A 22,593-nucleotide genomic window follows, 5' to 3' on the forward strand; every position below is an offset into this window, starting at 1 on the left:
AAGAGGGAGACTAAATTATGCAATGCAAGAAACAGATCTATTGCTGCTGTTCTGTTAACTCCTCATACTGAGGTCATGACCTTGGGCAGAAAAGCAGCAACAACAAAAAAAGAACCACTGATACAGACAACTTTTCAGAATTCGGTTTCCCTCAGGGGATTTGGTTTATTCTTGCTCAGAGAGATGCTCAAGATAAGGAAAATGCACCCTCTTTCTTTATAGGATTGTTAGCAAAATAAAAGTAAAAGTAGGTCTCTTGCCAAAAAATATTAATTTCAGGGGAGAGTTAACCACCGTTAGATTTGCATCTAACCACTATTAAGTAAAAGTCTAAATCTCTACTGTGTTCCAACTTAATCCAATAGAAGAGAATTACAAATTTAACATGAAAATCTTTATTTCTGTAAAAAATATAGAATAAGAAAATAATTCATTAGTGCAAAACCATATGCACCACAGTGCACCTAGGTTTATTCATTAAGTGTCTGGTTTCTGTTATCTTAACATTGTAAAAATGATAACACAAAGCCTTGATTTGCATTAAATGCATGCATCCTAGTTCACAATCTACACAATAAAATGTCACAGACAGTTGAAATGAAATTAATGATTACATTACATGAACTAAAGCACAGTTAGCGAGCCTTAATTCAGAAATAAGCACGGAGTACTGCAGATCTCCAACCATTCGGAGCAATCCTCCTCTGCAAACACAGGGATGTCTGGCCTTCTGAAAGGAAACTGCAGAGTATGCCATTTTAAAATATCAGTACTGTTTTGAGGTGCATTTTTACAATCAGCTGCATTCAGACTTGTTTCTCTGTCCAATTTCAAAGCATAGCACCATCTTCTAACATTGTAGGTTTCTTCATCAGGTATCTCACTCTGTGAGTCAGCAGGCCAGCTGACCTGGACGTGGTACGGTTTCAGGTCATCACTGGACACCCAGTCTGGAGAGCCACTCATTAGATCTCGACCTCGGAAAGACTTGGGAAATGCTATGACATCTCGGATACTCTGAGCACCCACAAGAAGAGAAATATATCTGTCCAGTCCTAAAAATTTAAATAAAAGTTGATGAAGATACAGATTAATTTAGGTTAAGATGTTGCCATTGCTTATGACTGAATCTTTAACCATACAGTAACAGTGTTATGGTAACACAGCATTTACTTTAATTTTGTTCTAAGCATGAAATGGTGACAGAAAACACTTTTATATAGGTACCACTAATAGATGGCTGAAATCACTGCACTGAAAAGTTATCGATGTACTGGAATGAAGGGCCTCACTCAATTAAATTTCTGGCTTTGTAATTTAGAAAAATTCTCTCAGCCCATTAGTGCTAGAATCACTGCACTGAAAAGTTATCGATGTACTGGAACGAAGGGCCTCACTCAATTAAATATTTGGCTTTGTAATTTAGCAAGTCATTCTCTCGGCCCAATCTGCTTTATTTCTCTGACATATTAAGTCACTTCCTACCGGAGTAATATGGCTTATTCAAAAAATCAGATACCACCACCTGGAGTCCAAATAACCAACAAATATATGCAATGTTGGTGGATTCATTACGTACATGAACACAAGAATGGTTTCATGACAGTGACAATTGATACGTCTCCCTTTTTAGATTAAAGAAGAGACTTGTTGTTTTGCCCAAAAAGTCTAGATACTTGTTGTGAACCCTCTCTCCCTATGCAGAGGATCACTTAAACAGTCAGTTTAATCTGCTCTGTGAACCAAAGGGATACATCGCTCACTGTGACCCAGATAACTCATAGCTTGGTCCTACTGCAGTGCCCAGAGACTCAAAGAAGATGAGGTGTCTGCAAACAACAGTGTAAAGATGAGTTTTGAGTGTTGTAACAGGCACTGAGGTAAGCATAGAAACATGGACACTTGAAGGGGTTTGCACTGTAAGAGGTCTGGTCATTCAGGCCGCTACAATGCACTCCAAAGGTCCTACCAAAAAAGTAGCCACTCTTCATAAGCTGCCTAGATAGTGCCCACTGTGCTGTATTACTCTTTGTCCCGGCACAAGTTAAGGTATGACAGGAAACTTTAATGAGTGGACAGAGAGTAAGAGGCTCAATGCCTGCCAGGTGTAGGGTGCAAACGGTAGAGAGAGAAACAAAACCTTTCCATAAAAAGAATAGCTGCTCAAAGGACACACCCACTGAATGCATGCATGACCTTACCAATTCCTGGACCCACTGCTAACTCTACTTTATTAACCATTCAGATGGTCAGGTAACTTTCTTTTGTACTGAGTGGAATACAACTGAAATTATTTTCTTGCATTCTGTTAACTAGGTAGATGTTAGGACACAGACCTTTTTCTGTAAAAGCCAGGGAAATACTCTCAAAGTACATACCATGACAGTGCATTTCTAAACAATCTTTATTCAGGTTTTTACCATCAAAACCTGCGGTAGTGGTGCTGCGGTAGCTTTATCGCCTCACAGCAAGACGTTGTCCCGTTCGATTCTCAGCTTGAGCGTCTTCTGCGTGGAGACATGCATCAATGGGCGTACCTTCGTTGAAGGTTGTGCGTCAGGCCTGGTAACTCGGCACGTAAAAATCCACTACCAAACATTAGCAGACCGGAGTTCCGCTGTGGTTACCCCTAACCGGGATAAGCCGAAAGAGACAACAACCACCATCAAAGACAAACAAATATACAAATTACCATGATATGATCATTGTTCATTCTGAGTAAAAGCATCTTAGCATTACCTTGATCTAGACAACGATGTTTCAAAACTTAATATATATAATCTTGATACAGACAATCTCCTTTACTATGGTGAGATTTACTTGCTTCCACTGAACACGTCATTTTAAGCTTAGGGCATTTTCATTTGGCATCTTTAATCATAAGCCTGGAAAACATGATGCTGAATTTTGAACACCAACTTTATTATTCAAAACAAACCTACATTTATAACAACTAGAATGGATGTATCTTTATTAAAAATAAATAAAATAATTAATGAAAAATTAATACAATGTAGTCAAGTAATCATCCCTTCTACTGATCAACATTCTTTCTTCGTAACTCATTTTAATCACTTCATCTTTAATTCCACTGATCTGTCCTGATTCCTTTTCCATAACCAACTTCCTTCCTAGATCTATAAATGTCCTGTATATACATCACTTGTGCAAATGCAGTACTCCCTTTCCACCACCTTGCAGACCCCATGTCAGTGTACAGGCAATCGTGTTCAACCTGTTGCCCTTACAGAATATTACTTACAATCCTCATCACTGAAACATTTCAGTATGCAGTCATTCATATCCTTATTTTTCTGAAGTCCTCTTTTCTATCTACATCAAATAACAGATTCCTATGTACCAGCAATTCAAGCAGCTCTGATACATTTCTCTAAGTCATAAGCTATTCCATTATGTCTCAGACAGAAATACCTTAGAATGAAATATGCATAAAGGCTAGCATCCAGTATACCGCACATGTACATAATCCTAATACCCTATACTATATGTCCCTGTCTTCTAGCCAAGATTCAATCAAATCTAGCCATCAAGAAAACCAACAGGGAATATGGCAAACATGAAAGTATTTTCCATAAGTGTCCTAGAAACACCATCAACACTGAGTAAACTTACAGTCTAGCACAGCCTCCATTCTACAAAAAGATTTAAAGCCAATAATCATAAATAGCTTTCAGTCTAGTTACATTTCATAAATCGCAAAAGCTAACGAGTGGTGTGTGTTCTCATCTTGATGTAGCCCAGAGAAACAGCTACACTCAAAAGCTAAACTCAAGCGCCTCAGAAAATATCTAGACATCTCTGCTAAGTAGTCTATAATAAGAACTTGTACAGTGCATTAAAACGTAACTGTGTTCCCCTTAGGTACTGCAGAGCTCTTTGGTTTTATGAAAGCCCCAACATTTTCTGTTGCAGTATTAATCTCGCCCATAAAATGCATCCATCTCTTCATTACCACCTATATTAGCGGAGAAAGTACAGTTTTGTACCTACCATAAATGTAGATGTTCGAGTGTGCATACAGCTGCAGTCATCACACTTGGGTTATCCTGCCATCAGGCGGGTCCTCGGTCGGCCGAATTCCAAAGTCTAGGTCCGGCGTCGGTTGTCGTCGCTTCTTCCCTGAAGTCAGTGCGGCAGGGGTATAAAAGAGGCAGCCGACGCCATTTTCTTCAGTTTTCTTGCCTCAGATGTCAGGTGCCCCCAGAAAGGAAGGCAAAACATGATGCCATGCAAACATACATAAGCAGATAAATCAAAACAGTAGTTGCAAGCAAATACACCATAAAGGAATACCCCAAATAGGTTGTATGTTAAAGGTGTTTGTCATAAGCCCTGTCCTAAGAGGGGATGGAGGGAGGGTAATCTGGACTGCAGCTGTATGCGCACTCGAACATCTACATTTATGGTAGGTACAAAACTGTACTATGTTCATTGTGCATACAGCTGCAGTCATCACACTTGGGTAGAATCCCAAAGCTAAGTAAGGGTGGCTGGTACTAAGTGGAATTAGGAGGGGCTAGAATGCCCTGCAGGACTGCTGTGGCAAAGCCCGCTCTAGATTTTGAGTATAGTGGAAGGTGGTAGTGCTTGGAGAAAGTGTGCACTGAACTCCAAGTAGCTGCTTCCAAAATGTCCTTGGTAGGGACCCCCCTGAGGAAAGCTGCTGAGGTAGCTGTAGCCCTGGTGGAGTGGGATCTGATGTATACAGGCACTGATTTTCCATGAAATGAATAACAAAGCGTATGCAGTGGGCTATCCATTTTGAAATAGTCTGTTTGGAAATAGCCTTTCCTTGAGCACCTGTAGCATAGGACACAAAGTGCTGCTCAGATTTTCTGAATGACTTTGTTCTGTCCAAGTAATAACGAAGTTGCCTGTGAATGCCCAAGGAATGTAGTAGCCTCTCTCCTTTGTTCTGTGGATTTGGATAAAAGATAGGTAAATGAATAGACTGATTCAAAGCCACATTGGATACTACCTTTGGCATGAAGGTAGGGTTGGTTCGTAAGAAAACCCTGTCCTGATGGAAAATGATGAATGGTTGCACAGCCATGAGGGCCTGTAGCTCCGAAACCCTGCGTGCTGAGGTAATAGCCAGAAGGAAGGCTGTTTTCCATGACAAGTATTGTAGCTCTGCTGAAGAAGCCGGCTCAAAAGGAGGCAGTGTCAGCTTCTCCAATACGAAGTTGAGGTCCCAAGCTGGAGTTGGTGGTTTCCATGGGGGTTTTATATTTTTTGCCCCTCTGAGGAACTGCCTTAATAGAGGATGTGAGAATAAAGGAGGATCCGTTTTGTATTGTGCTGAAATGGCTGAAGCATGGATCTTGATGGAAGAGAAGGAGAGGCCACTGTTTAACATCTCAGTTAGGTACTGTAAAATCTGAGGTATATTTATTACCCAAGGATTCTGACCCTTTGCTTGATTCCAGGAACAAAATTGTTTCCATTTGGCGGAGTATGTTTTTCTAGTAGAGGGTCTCCTGGCCTCCAACATGACATCCTGTACCTCCTTGGAGAGGAGAGTTTGTTGGTAAATTAAGGTATTCTCCATGCAGCTAGATTTAGAGTTCTGAGCTGGCTGTGAAGGGTCTTGTAGTTGTGCTGGGACAACAGAAGAGGAACTTGAGGAAGGATCCATGGTGGTGAGTGTGACAGGCTCTTTAGGAGAGGATACCAGTGCTGTCATGGCCAGTCTGGAGCAATGAGAATCATTTGTGGCCTCTCTGCTCTGATTTTTAATAGGACTTTGGCCAGTAGAGGCGGGAAGGCATAGACTGTCAATGTTGTCCAATTGAAAGAGAGTGCATCCACTTTCCAGGCCTGTGGATGATAGGTCCTTGAGCAGAATTTTTCCAACTGGTAATTTCTGTGGGTAGCAAATAGATCTATGTCTGGCTGTCCCCATGCCTGAGTTATCTTTGAGAAGACTTGAGGATGCACCTTCCATTCGTGTGGGTCTGTCATATTTCTGCTTAGGTTGTCTGCCAGTGTGTTTTCCTTCCCTGGCAGGAATTGTGCCTGTAGTTGAATTTGTAATTCCAGTGCTGTGTTCCACAGGGTCATGGCTTGCCTGCACAGGGGGTATGAATGCGTTGCCCCTGTTTGTTTATGTACCACATGACTGTGGTGTTGTCTGTCCTTATTAATAGCTGGCCTGGATACAGTAGGTCTTTGAAGGTCATAAGAGCATTTTGCACGGCTAGCATCTCTTTTTGGTTGATGTGTAGGTGCATCTCTTTTTGGGACCATTTTCCCTGAATACACTGACCTGCCATGTGTGCTCCCCAGGCGTAGTCTGAGGTGTCTGTTGTGATGATTTGAGTTGCTTGTGGTAAACAGAAAGGAAGACCTGTGTTTCTTTGGCATGCTTGAGCCCACCAGAAAAATTCCCTTTGAAGGCATGGAATGAGTGGTATAATTGTTTCCAAGCTGTGGCTGTGCTGAGACCATAAGTTTTTTAGGTACCATTGTAGTTTCCTCATATGCAGCTTTGCAAATGGTATTAGTAGAATGCAAGATGCCATGAACCCCAGAGCCTGCAGGATTTTCCTTGCAGTTAGCCTGGTTAAAGTTGCCATTTTGTTGTAGTATTGAGAAAGTTGCCCTTGTTTGTCTGGCGTGAGGTAGGCCATCTGGGTTGTTGTATTTAAGCTGGCACCCAGGAAAATTATCTGTTGAGAAGGTATTTGTTTTGATTTCTTTTTGTTCACCGTGTACCCCAGGCAGTTTAACAGTTTTATTACAAACGCCAGATGTTGCGATAGAAGGTCCTTTCTGTCTGCTTGGATCAGGCAGTCGTCCAGATATGGGTAGATTTGGATTCCCCACTGTCTGCAGAAGGCAATTACTGATGCCAGGCATTTCGTAAACACTCTGGGCACAGTAGATAAGCCAAAGGGCAATGCAGAGAATTGGTAATGGGTTGAACCTGCAAGAAATCTGAGGTATCTTCTGCAATCTTGTCTGATAGGGACATGCAGGTATGCCTCCTTGAGGTCCAGCGTTACCAGCCAAGACTCCTTGTCCAGCATGGGAAGAAGCTGCTGTAATGTGAGCATCCTGAACTTTGGTACCTCTAGATATGTGTTTAGAATAGATAGGTCTAAGATGGGTCTCCAATCTTTGTCCTTCCTTGGTACCAGAAATAGTCTTGAATAAAAACCTTGACCTTGTTCTTTTGCAGGTACCTCTTGAACTGCTTTCATATCCATGAGAGCGGAAATTTGCCTTTGTGCCTCTGCCCATTGATTTTGTGGCAGGTTTGGCATGCCTCTCATTTCTGGAAGGGTGTGAAAGTGGAACCTGTAGCTTCTGTCTATAATATCCAGAATCCATTTGTCCTGTGTAACAATGTGCCAGTTTTTTTGAAAATAAGGCCAGTTTTCTGCCCAAAGGTGCTGCCATTATAGCTTTGTTTGTCAGGCATAGGGGAAAGTCATTGCATCTGTTTTCTAAATGACTGTGGTCTATCTTCTCCACCTCTGGGGGCTGGTGTTTGCCACTGTCTAGCTCTGTAAGATCCTTGAGGTTGTCCTCTACCCCTTGGGCGTCTATATCTGCCCCTTTGGTGTCTGTCCATGGCTGGAAAGGACCAATTTTTTGAAGGCCAGTTTCTGCTGAAGCGTGGAGGCTGCACCTGCAAGAAATCTTTAACTGTTTGCATAGATTTCGCTTTTTCCTCCATTTTCTTTAGTACCTCCTCAGCTTTAACACCAAACAATACATCTTTTTGTAGTGGTGCATCTAATAACTTTGCTTTGACATGATCTGGTAAGGTTTGCTCTTTGAGCCAAGCATGTCTACGTATGACAGACCCTGTGACAGCAGCTCTGCATGAGGCCTCTAAAGCATCAAAACCACACTGCAAGGTATGTTTCCCCACTTGTTCTGCTCCATGCAACAAATCCTGCAACTCTTTCAAGTCTGGTTGTTCTGTTTGTGTCATTTTGCCTTTCAGCTGAGATAGCAAGAACTGTTGGTATTTTAACATATGAAATTGACAGTTTAATGCCCTCATGGTTAAAGTGGCTAATGTATACACCTGTTTCCCCCACCTTTCTAATGCTCTAGAATCTCTCTCAAAAGGCAAAGGGTTTTTAGCAGTAGAGGCCTTAATCCCCTTGGGACCCTGTGAAATTGTTTCTGGGTCAGCAGTATGGCTTTTATAAAGGAACTGGTGAGAATCAGGAACCCGGTAATATCTGTCTGGTTTAACAGGGGCTGGAGGTAATAAGTCTGGATTAAGACTGGCTTCTGCATACACATCATCCAAAATATCTAAGACAGGAGGAATAGCCAGGGGCCTATGCTGGGGAAGTAGTAGAAATTCCCTGAGCCTTTTCTTGGAATCTGAGTAATCTTGGCCTTCCCAGTGGAAGTGCTCTCTCAATGTATGCAGGGTTTCCCCAAAAGAGTAGTCCTCAGGGGGGGGGGGAGACCGAGGGAATAGACTCCTCAGCATCAGAGTCTTCAAATGGGGAATAGGTGTAATCCTGGGTCCTCAGAATGGTCTGAAGTAATAGAAGCCTGGTCTGAGGAAGGGTAGTTTTCCTCCAACCTGGGTCTTTTGTCTGAGGGGGGTTGAGAACCCCTGATGAGAGTAATCAAATCCTCAGCTATTTTAATCATCTGTTTTTTAGGCATGGGGCTTTGAGAGAGGGTCTGAGGACCTTGTTTTTTAACTTTCATTGCAGCTTTAGACTTAGTGAATGATTTAATAGTGGAGGTGGTAGGCCTGAAAACGCCTTCAGAAATGGCAGGCCTCGCTAAAATTTCGGTTTCCCCGCCAAGAGTGGCGTCGGTATCTGCAGTGGGAATGGAGATCGAGGATCCTGCGGCATTGGGTACTGAAGTCGCCGGTAAAATAGTTTCATCGGTAGTCAGGGGCTGCGTAGGTGCCTCGCTGAGAACCGGTAGTCGGCCTAAGCGTGATCTCAGTACTCGGTGCAGGCCTCGGATGTCTATCCTTATCCTTGCGTCTTTTGCCTAAAACTGGCGTCTGTGCATCCGACAACATGATATAATTATATTTTTTGCCAAAATAATGAAGGGCGAACTCCGCCCGGCGCTTAATAGTGCGCTTGTTAAGCCTAGCACAACAACGGCAGGGCGAGATGTCGTGGTCTGGCCCTAAGCAAGGTATACAGTAAGAGTGAAAATCCTTATGTGGTATTTGCTTCCCACAAGAAATGCAATTATTAACTTTGTCTGACATCAGTCTGAGGCAAGAAAAGTTTCCCCAATGGGGTACTTAGCTTTAAAGAAGACTTCGGCTGAAATACTGTTCGTAAATCTCAGGAGCTGGCCGACCAGCACTTGTGAACTGCTTCTGCTTCGGGCATCGCACGGCAAGAAAGACTGAAGAAAATGGCATCGGCTGCCTCTTTTATACCCCTGCTGCACTGACGTCAGGGAAGAAGCGACGACAACCAACGCCGGACCTAGACTTTGGAATTCGGCCGACCGAGGACCCGCCTGACGGCAGGATAACCCAAGTGTGATGACTGCAGCTGTATGCACGATGAACATCTACTCATAGACACCTTAGTGGGATCAACTGTCTGCAAATTAGAGCAAAGGATTAAGGAATGTGACTTCAACCAAGTCACTTTAATCAGGCAATGCTCCTGGGCTTAGTCTTAAAAAGGTCCATATGGAACTGTGCTCTATCCTGGGTTAATACAAATAAAAACACTTAAAGCACAAGAAAATTCAAAGATAATTATAGCCTATCTTATTTTGTCATTAAGAAAGTTATCATGCTAGTTCAATGTCCCTCACTAAAACCAAGTTACAAATGAGAAAATCATTCTCATTTAGAGGTAACCAGGATGATGCCATTACTTTGAAGAGACGGTGTTTTGGGACTAACACACAGGAAAGGGTCTCACAGGCCAGTAATACGAATCAACTAACCAGAGAAATAAGCTCTCAAATAATACTGGATGGCTTCAGGGCTAAACTGAAGGAACATCTACAAGAAAAAACTGCCTGCAATTGCTTTCACGAGACTGAATACGTTGCTTGTGGACTTAGTATAGCTGAATTTTTTACAAGTACTACATACAGTAGAGAGTTGATTATCAGAAACGTCAGTTATCCGAACCCAGGCTTCCAAAGTTTTTGGGTAGGAAAAAATCAAAGTCTGAATATGTAAACATTATATGTATTAGCTTATGCATTTTTTTTTAACTTGTAGCCCAATTTGTGTGTGTAAAAAATATTCTTTATTGTCCACTAGACTTGCTGAATGGTTGAAAAGTGTATCCAGAGTGCAGAAAAAACAAGATTTTAGAAGTTTTTTTACCAATTTCAATGTATGTTTGATTATCCGAACTAACCTAGGTCCCAATTAGTCTGGATAATCGACTTTCTACTGTATAGGTATCACTCTGCTAAGAGAACTCCACTTTAAGCACTACAAATACTTTAAGTATATGAAATACTGTGAATATTGTTGTTTTCTTGCTACTCCTTTTCTATGGGTATTTACTTTTGACATTGTTTCTTATCATATTAAGTATGATGTATCTTCACTTTTGTTATCAATTGTTTATTGTATTGTATACTCTGGAACTAGGGTTGTGGCTGAAAAGGGTCAAATGACCAGTCCACTTATCCTGTCACCAAATTTCAAATAAATAAAACAATGTCTAGCATATGAATAATCAACATTCATTTTTATTTCCTCCTTGTTTAAATTAACAATAACATTATCATGCAGAAGGCAAATTTACAATTCTAAAAGCTACTCCTTCAAAGAGTAAGTGCAGGTGTTGTAACAAACTTGCCATTTGACTGATGCTTTACAATTACAATTCACAGAAAAAAAGAAAAAAAATGTATTATCAATATGTAAAAGTTAAGTAATATATCCATTATGTACACTCTCCTGACCCACACTATGCATATTTCACAGTTACAATCTACCAATATTTATATTTCAAACCAGGAGCTGGCTGAGACATTTGTTCGTTTTGCACTCTAAAGATAATAACTGAATAATGTTTTCCTGATTTAGCCAACAATCTGTTTACATGTGACGGTGTCAGACAATTATCAAGGCTACTCGCAACTCAATAAAAATAAACTATTAAAAAAACTTTGCCATTTACATAAGCTTAGTGTCCTCACCAATCTTAATTAATTCAACGAATATCTATAACTCACAGCCTATTTAAAAGAACCAAAATATGTGACTTACTGTCACTGTTGCAGTATAAAAACTAATTACAAGGGCTACTCTAGCCCAGACAACATTAATACAGTTGCAGTCTAAAGACAAAGTTTATCCTTTCTGTAATGCCTCATGAAATTCAAACATATTTCTTAGATTATCAGCCTGCATCTATATTTTTGATATTCAAATCATCACGGCATGTAAGAACCACTTTAACTGTTAAAATGTCTAATATAACCCATCCTAGACTGAACAGTGTATAATTCTTTCAGAACTCTATTAGTGTACAGTGTAAAGCCCTCACTATGACCCAGGTGACCAAAGATCGAACAGCAGCTTGGGTGCTTTCTGGGGCTGACAATAGAGGGACAGTGATGGAGCCTGTGCCTGCTTGTCTTTCTAAGGTGTAATGGACAGCACATTCAGGGGCAAGCAAAGTGTACTGGTCCCCCAGTGGAGACCAGACAAATACGCATCCCAGAAGATGGGTTTCCCCACTCACGGATCATAGATATACTTACTGTTTTAGGCATAAACCCCTATATCATCAGGTGGATAGCAAACTGGCTCACTGACAGGATATGTCCGGATAGGTGAAACCACTTCCGGATAGGACATCTGTTACTAGCGGTGTCCCACAGGGCTCAGTGCTAGGACCTCTCCTGTTTGGTATATACTTCTCTGAAGTGAAGGTCAATGTTTGGGGCCACTGGCTTATGAAGTTCACTGAAGACTGTAAGCTGGGAGCAATCATCGAATCCCCAAATGATGTTGACTTCCCACAAACAGGTCTAAAATTGATAAACGACTGGTGCCAAAACCATGGTCTGAGACTAAATACTAAAAAATGCATAATCATACTCTTCAATAAATGAGATATCTCTTTAAATTATAATACTGATAGCACACCCCTAAAAGAAGACCCAATGGTGAGGGGACCTAGGAACACAGATATACAGCAACCTAAACTTTGATCGCACGGTAGCAGTAGTGAGGAAATCCTTCTGTGTGGCTCAACGTATAAGCAAAGGCATCAAAGTCAAAGGAAGTCACGGTGCCATTGTACTTGTTCCTCAACAGGCCCATAATCAAGTATAATGCTTCCCTCTGCATGTACCTAATTGGGTCTACTTCATTTAAACAAAAGACCACTTCACTTACATAAAATTTAGCGAGACTACATGATTGAGACTTGAAATAACCAAAAAATCACTTCACCGAGCTTTGAATCACCGTATTTCTGTATAGCGAAGTATAAGTAGTGAAGTAATATCCCTTCACCCAAAAAAACGTAAGTTACTGAAAAGACACGCTAAATTTCAAACTGTACTAGAAAATAAAGACTCTTACAGCCAGCTAGAGTTTGTTAAAGCTATAGCTAAATGGCTGAAGATTTAATGGCAGTATATTAATGCTGATATTATCTAAGATTTACTTTCAGTTTAAAGGTCAGAAGTAGCAGGATATGACTATATATTACTTTCACATTATTTATGTTTTCAGCTCTTGATATCATTTATAAATTTATGATGTTATTTGACTTATAAATTTGTGGACAGACGAGGAACTGGAACAGAACAGCATGAGCTAGATGGAAAACGACTTTTGAACACTTCTAAGTGTACACGATAATTTGAAGTCCTGTTTTCGTTGATTTAATTTTTGCAGAAAATGGTTCACGGGAATATAATGGCATACATTGCTAATAAGGGAGTTCTATACATTATGATTCTATGGTATGGTACGGTTTGCTGTGATTGCTGGTTTGACAGACACTGTCATTACTGCTTTAATTGTATTATGGCTATACTGCACATAACACTTGAGAAGGATGTCACTTCACAGGATGAGTTTGCAAGTATTGATACTCTTCAGAGACTTCTAATTTTGTTGCGTTAATATTATTTACAGTACAAGGAAGTAAGCTAGCAGATATGGAAATGGGAAGACTTGCAAGGTTAAGAAATGGTGCTGTTAAATACTGTCGATGGTCTGAAAGTCGGTTATGTCAAAGTCGTCATACTGATGATCGGTGAAGTGTTTTTTCGGCGATTTCACTTGTCGGTGATATGGTCTCGGTTAAATGAGTGTTGGTGAAGTGGTCTTTCGTTTAAATGAAGTAGACCCACCTAATCAGGTATTTACACCAATTAGAGTGGCCCCTGAGGTTTCTCACTAAAAATAAAGGCCCTGTCCCTTTACTCAGTCTCATATCGTTTATTGAGAAGTGACTTATGTCTGACCTACAAGGCATTCTCTGATCTAGCCCTTCTGAAAATCTTACATATTCACAAGAAAAATTAAATGAGGTTTATGCATTCCATGGACCTGAACCTTAACTGTGACTCTTAACAGAACTTGCTGGAGAGACAGATTCATATCCCAAAGGCTACCTTGTCTATGGAATAAATGTCCCATTTTCGTAAAACAAAGCCTGTCCCGCACTCTCTTCAAAAATAATTTAGATAAATGGATGGGGAATCATAAAGTCACTCTAGGAGTAATGCCCATGTCCCTTATGGACAGAGGCAGACTGCAAAATGACTCAGGGCTCCAACATCCAAAGACCCACCACCCCAATACTATCCCATCCCATATGTGGAGAATCAAGATATAATGTTGATATATCCTGGGTATTACTGGCTAGGCTGGTAAAGGCTCTTATGCCATTAGCCTACTTATCACCTATAAACCTATTTGCATGTGCTTTGCCCATTAGATGTCCTACTTACTGTATGGAAAGTTAGGGCTCAGCAAAAAAAAACTTACCCATCTGAAAATATGGTGGTCCCACTCCTGGCCTACCCAATTCTTGTCTCAGAAATGAATGGGCTGTAGAGCTTTTGAGGAGGGACAAATGTTATCATTAAGGTGGCCTGGAGGGAGAGCTGATGGTCTGTGGAGGACAGAGAATAAATGAGGAAAAACATTCCATAATCTAAACCATTATAATAATAATGTCTTCTTTAACACCTTAACATAGTACTGTGAAATATCTCTTTTTTTGGGGTGACCCTCGTGATCATAGTATTCAAATACTTAACATAGGTTCTAAAAACATGCTTCTGGAGCATTTCTCCCCGGGCCTCCACTGAAAACAGGATCTGTGGAACCTAGTCGGACTTTCCCGGTCAACACATGTTAAATAAAATAAATAAAAACATAAGACTTATTTTCCATTTCTGGCACTTCCAAGATGGCTGCACACTGGTCAACAGCTTAACGTCAGCTCTCCCAGTGTGAGAAAAGAAACTGAAAAGATAAAGGCCAGGTATTCTGCCATTTTCAATATATGTAGTAAGTACTCTGCCTGGATGCCAGTAAAGAAGAAATTTAGAAAACATGAAAGAAAATCAACTAAAAAAAGTGAAGAGAAAACACTGAGTGGGTGGAATCCTGTAGTTGTTCAGCAAGAAGGAGTTCAAGCTCCAGCTTTGGTGCAAGAGATGGTTTCCAGTAACCTAAAGGGAAAAAGTAAGTCAAATGAGCTCAGAGCGGATTAAAATAAATAAAACACTGAAAGAGTATATCAAGTCAAATAAGAAAAGGCTGGAGAAATGGAAGACGCTCTAAACAGATATTCAGATGAACTGAAAAAAAATGTAAAAATCAAAGGTTGAAATGAAGAAGAGGCTGGCTGAATATGAGACTGCTCAGGAAAAGATGTTTCAAAAATAGAATTAGAGGACAGAGCTCACAGAGAAAACTGAGATTTTCTCTTGTACGTGAAAAACTGGAAGATATGGACTGTATTAATTTTGTGAAGACAAATAAGCAACAGGATTTGTTAACTGAAAAGGCACATTGTGTGTACACTCCAAACCTGGCCACGAGAAGTCAGCCAAGACCTGTATTAGTAAAAAAAAAGAGTTTATTCTGACAAAACTGTGGCAGAAGATGAAAGTATTAAAAGATGAATACAGAGTTTTGTTAGAAAATGATGATTTACTGTACACCAGGCAAAAAAAAGATGCAAATTTATTCCAGCAATCGGAATGTCGTGAGACGTGTAATATTCAAGGTTCTGTACTCAGCTGTCTTCAGAATATTTTTTCCTTTATGATTCAAAGTATTTTTTATGCAGAACAGGCTAAGGAGGAAATAGAAAAGTTTGTCGAACAAAAAGTGAGGCATTGAGCAGAAAGGTACTCTGTTTCTTTCTTCTGATAATAAAGCTCATACAGAGGCTTTGCCACATAAACCTTTTCCAATGTTCCAACGGAAAATGCTTGTGAGACAAAGAAAAGCACATAAGTTCACTAGAAGAGCTGGGAGAACCTTGGAATTGAACCACAGTCTAGAGTTGGGAGAAGGAGATGAACAGGAAGAAGACCAGCAACATGGAAATTAGTGAATACATTTGAGACTGCAAAACATCAATTACATTCATTTGTGAAATATGGCTGTACACACAAGAAAAGGTGGAAAGAACGGACTTTTGTTGACTTTGTTAAATTTGTGAAAGGCATTTGCCTCACTTTACTTTATTAATATTTGGAAGGATACTAAGGGGAAGGGAAGAAGAAGAAACGTATATGTAAGCAAAACAACTTCTGTTCTTAACAGTATTTCTATGAAAGCTTTTCATGATATACATTATACGTTATATAGCAAACTACTTTTAGTTGTTGTGACATCCCCTCTCTAGGCCAGTAATCAATCAAGGAGCCTGAATCCTCACTACTGACACTGGAGATGGACGTTCACTTGGAATACAAACGGATACACTCAGTATTTCCAGATGCAGACCCCTCTGCATCAAGCACAATTTCCCTAAAGAGCACACATGGAACACAGTCAGCCTGGGGTCTGGATTTCTTTACATCTGTCACCCTCCAGGGCCCCAATGTAGATTGTGAAAGAAATTTACTGACCTTTGTTGCTTCTGGGGTTTGGTTATTCCCTTCCCCATTACCTCCATGACTCTGGCGAAGAGTCATCATATCCCTCTCATATTGACGCTGCTTCTCATTTTCTTCAGCCTCCAAACACTGCAGTCTCTCATTTTCTTCAGCCTCCAAACACTGCAGTCTCTCGTTTTCTTCAGCCTCCAAACACTGCAGTCTCTCGTTTTCTTCAGCCTCCAAACACTGCAGTCTCGTTTTCTGCAGCCTCCAAACACTGCAGTCTCTCGTTTTCTTCAGCCTCCAAACACTGCAGTCTCTCGTTTTCTTCAGCCTCCAAACACTGCAGTCTCTCGTTTTCTTCAGCCTCCAAATGCCACAGTCTCTCTGCTGATTTTAATTCCAAATGTTTGACCTCCAGTCTCTAACTCCAGATTGTTTTTTTAAGTCCTCTGAGGAAAAGGTGAACTGTCCTGTTTCTGAGGGCTGCAAATTGCCATCACAAGAATGGTCATCTTCCTGGCTGCTGGTCTGAGCTGAGACTAAGGCTGAAATCATTTCCTCTTTAGTTGGGTTGGCATACACCAGTCCTTTGGCTCACACACCTTGGCCAACTGGTTCTTTGTTAGCTTGCCATAGTCCTCTGCTGACATCTTTGCCTGCTTTCCTTGACTAAATTAAACTAATACAAAAATAAATAAATAAAAATGCTGTGAAATGAAACTCTGAATGTTTACCTTGTGGCTGCTGAGAGGAAACACCTTTAGTGACAACTGCCTACAGAAATTCAATTAATATCCACTGCTCACCAATATGTGACATTCCCACTCTAAGCCAGTAATCAAGGAGCTTAAATCCTCACCACTGACACTGGAGAGGGATGTTCACTTGGAATACAAATGGATATACTCAATATTTCCAGATGCAGACCTCTCTGTATCAAGCACAATTTCCCTTAAGAGCACACAGGGAACACAGCCTGGGGTCTGGATTTCTTTATATGTGTCACCTTCCAGGGCCCCAATAAGGCTCTCCACTAGCACAACTATAAGGATAAATCCTCAGCTGAGTATCCAAGCCAAGTCTTCCAGCACCCGCTCTGTGAAACCAGTGCTTCATTGTCCCTGTTCCAAGTAGCTGACAGACACACACACACACACACACACACACACACACACACAGTGAGACTTGATTTTCAAACACAGACACCTGGGAAAGCTTGGCACATATTTACCCACTGTGCCCCTTTTTGTCCAGACTATAAGACTGTTATCACCGCCACCAGACACTACAAAGCCAGCTAACTAAGGCTCTTGCAAAGGTAAAACAATAAACCAAAATGGCAGAGTTATGTCCAAAAATTTTAATGAATAACACAAATCTTTCGGATTACTCCTTCTTCAGTGTGGTAAAGTTACATCAAAATATTACTAGCACTTAAAATAAGTGATATCAATCACATGATAACAGATAGCCAAACAAATAACAGAATTAATTAAGACACTTTTTGTTAAAAAGACAGAAATAATTCTACATATAAAAATAATTCTACATATAAAAAAATCTCATGGCACATTTCTTTAAAAAGTATTATTTTAAGCATAACTGTTTACATTTCAGCACAGATTTTATTGATACCACATAACATAGTTCATTTTTTAGATTGGTAGAATTTTTATATGCAAATAAGGGATGTGATGGAATAATAGTGTTCACTTCTGGCAGAACATTCAAAATACCCCAGTTATTACTTATTAATTTTCTAACTTCAGATGTACATCTGCTATAGGTAGTAGTATATCTTAAATAGTTATTAGTATTTCTTGGAATGCGAGTAGTATCACACAATGTAGAAAAATAAAGTTTAGCTCTTCTACCACTCTAAGTACTTTATTCTTTTCGTCTGGTAATAATTTATGATCATATCTCCTCTGCTGAAATTCATGTTATATCATGTAGTTGTTCTGTATAAACACTGTCATTAGTATTAAGTCTACTAGCTTGAAAATACTGACTCTTACTATACCTTGAAAGGTATAGTTCAGATGCATGCTTTTTCTATGTAGGTATTTATTTTTGTGAACCTTTTTTAAATATATTTTGGCATCCAAAATTCTATTATTCCAGATTAAATGCACATCCAAAAAGTGTATTTCTGTGGACGACGTTGTCATTTCAAACCTTAAAAACTGTGTTGTAGAATTCAAGTATGTAAAAATTTAATTTAAACAATCTTGGGTACCACCCCAAACAAAAAACACATCTTCCACAAAATGCTTATAGAACCTCATATGAGGTCTGAAGTTAGGGAGACAGTTATATACATATTTTCCTCCCATTCACTAAGGGTTACATTTGCATATGTATTTGTGATGGCAGTACCCATCACAATACCAGTTAACTGACAGTAAAAGGCATCATTAAAGACAAAAACATTATTAGTAAGTACAATATCAAGTAGTTTGCATAGAGTTTATATTTCTCTTCCTTTAAATTTACTATATTTACAGAAAATATCCCTTATGGCATCAATGCCATAACTATTAGGGATAACTGTAGAGAGTGATTTTATATCTAGCGCAACAAATGTATACAAACTCGTACTATCATTCTGTTGCCATTCAAATAACTTATTCAAGAAATCACCTGTATCTTTAATATAACTTTTTGCATAAACTAAAAATTCACTTAATGCAGATTGTAAATAGAGATAGGTTCAGTTAACCAACCCCTCCCAGAGACAATAGGCTTCATGGGAGGGGTTGTAATTGATTTATGTATTTTAGGCAAGCCATATAAGATAGGTGTTTTAGGACAGGGCACAGAAAAGTAATTTAATAGTTCAGTAGATATATTATTGGATTGTAATTAAAACAAAATCATATTAACTTGACTGATGCATTTGACCACATCACTATATATTATTCGTTTAAATGTAGTTGTATCAGACAATAATTCATATATACAACTGTTATAATCAGTAACATTCATTAAACCCCCCCTCCTTTATCAGGCTCTTTAATAATGATTTCATTATTCATTTCTAATTTCTTTAATGCCTCTAGTTCAGCAGTAGATAAGTTATAATTTTTAAAAAAAATTATCCTGTTCATATGAATTATATAGTTGTTGTTCACACATATTATGAAAGGCAGTAATAACAGGATTGCTTACTGGTATAAAAGTGCTGCTCTTTTTAAAATTCATTGGAGCATGCTTATATGAATCTTTATAAATTAATTTAAAATTAAGATTCCTAGTAAAAAGTTTCAAATCAGAAAGCGCACTTACTATATTATCCTTCTGTGCAGGTATAAACTTCATGCCTTTATTCAATAAAGGAATATCTGCTTCAGTTAATTTTACATTAGATAAATTAAAAATAGGACAGTCAATATTTATCTCTTCACCCTGCTTTGTGTTTGCAGGCCTGTGCTCGCCTCTCTCGTTGTCTTCCTGGTGAATGACCATCCTCTCTCGTGGTATCTTGATTCTGATTGGATAGCTTCTCTGGTAGTTTCAACTGGATCGCTGAGGAGGCTCAGCAAAAATCCTGCATTTCATTGGATGGCTCAGCTGCTATGTTAGACTCAATGGAAATCTGATGCAAGGAATCATTTCTGTTATTCAAAGCATGTCCAGTAACCGAATTATCAGGTTCATTATTAGCGGTATCTGCTCTAATAACCATGTCACTCACTACTATTAGTAGCAGAAGAGAAATGGTCTAATTCAGACATAGACCCTCATGGAGTTCTGTTATTATGTTCCACAGCTTCTCTTTTATTAATATCTTTAGGCCAAGAGAAGATGTTACCTGAGTGAAAGTCATTAATATCTCTACTGAGTTTATTTCTCTCTTGTTGCTCAAGTTTTTATCAGAGTGTTAGCCTCCCCAATATACTATTATAGGCAGTAATATTGTTATTAAAAGTAGGTAGTGCAGACAATTCACCTTCTAAGTTAATGATCTCATCTTGTATACTTTTTTTCTACATTCGTAAAAAATTGATTCATTAGGGTCGTATAGTCTAACCCTAGTTTAATGTTCAATTCTTGCCACCTTTTTAAAAGATCAGGGTACTTATTTCCATAGGATGGAATCTTTAGTACCCGTAAAACACCCAGAACCACGCCCAAGTGAAGATATGCAGAAAAGCTAACCCATTGCTACTGCAATTTTTTAAAGGCTTGGACTTTATACTCTAGGTGCTTAATACGCTGCACACACAAATTTTCTAAAGAAGTAGAACATGAAAACTCACCATTCGTCGTAGTTTCTATGCCTTGTAAAAATGGATTAGTTCTTTCAGCTAAGATATCACTCAATAATAAATTAACAGTAGTTGTTCTTCCTGTGGTTGGCAAAGACATTTTAAAAAGATGCTTACAGGATTCGTAGACACAGCAAGAAACCAGTAAAAAAGACAAGAACCTGTAATGAGTTTGCCGTTACCAATAGCAGTCCAAGAACAAATAAACCAAAACAGCAGAGTTACGTCCAAAAATTTTAATGAATAACAGAAAGCTTTTGGATTACTCCTCCTCCTTATTTGGTTGGCTATTATCATGTGATCGATATCATTTATTTTAAATGCTAGTAACATTTTGATGTAACTTTATCACACTGAAGAAGGAGTAATCCGAAAGCTTTGTGTTACTCATTAAAATTTTTGGATGTAACTCTGCCATTTTGGTTTATTTGTTCTTGGACTGCTATTGGTAATTGCAAGCTCGTTATGGGTTCTTGTCTTTTTTACTGGCTCTTGCAAGGGTACCCAATTATACTGAGTGAAACTAATATTAATACAAATGGTAATGTTGACCAAACAGCCAGGCTTCAGGAGTGGCCACAGTGTCACCAACAGATATAAGTACTCTCAAAGGTTAACTATTCTCTAAAGGACCAGCCATAATGAAAAGTTTAAATATATTTAAAAAAAAATAATAAAAGAACATGAAAATTTGAAATGTCTATTTACATTAAATAGAGTTTCAATCACAGGAAATATTAAAAATAACACAGCTGGAAAGATTCACTCAGTTACAGAAAAACAATACTTAACTATTCTCACTATATTTTCCTGACTGATCAAGAGAATTACTGTTCCTATTTATTTAATAGAGCAAAGCAAGATGAAGTAGTCGAAGGATCCTTGTATGTCAGGTTCCAAGAAACAGACTGCCCTGAAACTTCTGTCTCACCTAATATTAAAACATTACTTTTGTACAGAATGACATCACATACATCTGGTCATCTGACGTCTGGTACCCATGCAACCTGCCATTGCTAGAAACTACCAGGGTTTAGCACCTACATGTCAATAATACACACACATGAGCATTGCTCACATCTGGTGCAGCTTCTGGAAGTCATAAAACAATTACAACCTTCTACTCCTCCTACAAAGACCAACAAACCATGCTTCTTACAAACATTGTGCTTCTTGCTTCATTCAAAACTGTCTGTAAGATAACATCTTTATGGCCTAGGCCCAGTAATTTAATTTCTTACTATTTTCCAAAGGAAGCTGGAACTCCACTTAACCTCTTCTCTTCTAGTATCCTCTGTTAAAACATATACATTTAAACAGTTACAATAATACATTTCTTTTTCTGTCCAGCAGGGCACACTGTCAGTACATTTTTAATACAACCAGCTTTACAAATATTTATTTCAAGACAAGCATCTATACAAACCAGTTTGATATACAATGACATACAATTCTTTACAAAATTCTAGCTAGCTATGCTGACATACATTACACATCAACTGCCCTACTTCTCCTGACATAGCTGGTAATACTTCAAATAGTTACAGTTGTGTGTGATAAGGCACTAAAGTAAACAGATGCCTTTTTTATTCCTCTTTTTTAATATTAAGAAATGCACGCATTACAAATTAGAGAGAGGAAAAAAAGGCTGAACAAAAGCATGATTAAGTTACTAGGCTGTAATCTTGGGTTGTTGAGGTGGGAGATGGGATGTAAAAGTTACAAAGATCATAACAGATGTACAGCTGATGTGTCTTCTCTTACTTTTTCATAGTGAATGTCTGGGTTAAGACCCCTGGCTTTATCTAGTAACAAGTTTTAAGTTGAAACAAATAAATAAAAGAACACTGAATGTAATGAAAAGTTTTCCTTCAATAATCAATATTCAGCATGTCTTTAGAAGCCTGTTGCTGAGGGCTACATTTTTCTGTTATATTTCCATTGAAACAAGCTGATTATAGGCAATTAAAAAAGCAAGAACACTGGTTTATTTAAGGCTAACAGTTAATGTTTCCTGAAACCATGCAAGTTGTTTTTCACATCTGGGGGGAATAAAGATAAAAAACAGATAGTAATTAGTCTTAAGCAGGAGCACATGCAGTAAAATGTGTCTTAGCATGAATAACCTTAAATTTAGGTCAGAAAGTGCCCATGTTTGCAGCTGTCTAATTAGGACAACTGTTCCTGCTAGAAGGGTTAAACTTCATTTACATGAAGATGCACATAGTTTCGTGTGTTTAAGTTAATAGGTTATGGTTGTGTTTTTGGGGATGTC

The 22,593-nt window shown here is 39.0% G+C and overlaps 1 protein-coding gene across 2 annotated transcripts in view; it reads right to left on the minus strand.

The window, feature by feature from the left end:
• Positions 1-379: 379 nt before the first annotated feature.
• The window catches only part of DARS2 (aspartyl-tRNA synthetase 2, mitochondrial), a 1,354,455-nt gene continuing 1,332,241 nt past the window's right edge, over positions 380-22,593 (minus strand). For both annotated transcript variants that reach the window (XM_044085228.1, XM_044085227.1), the window contains one exon: positions 380-1,055. In XM_044085228.1, coding sequence (XP_043941163.1) covers positions 646-1,055 — 410 coding nt within the window. In that variant the 3' untranslated portion in view covers positions 380-645. The remainder of the gene's footprint in view (positions 1,056-22,593) is intronic.

Source organism: Protopterus annectens, chromosome 10.part0 (assembly GCF_019279795.1).
Source record: "Protopterus annectens isolate FY-2018-M chromosome 10.part0, PAN1.0, whole genome shotgun sequence".
NCBI classification, from domain to species: Eukaryota; Metazoa; Chordata; order Ceratodontiformes; family Protopteridae; genus Protopterus; species Protopterus annectens.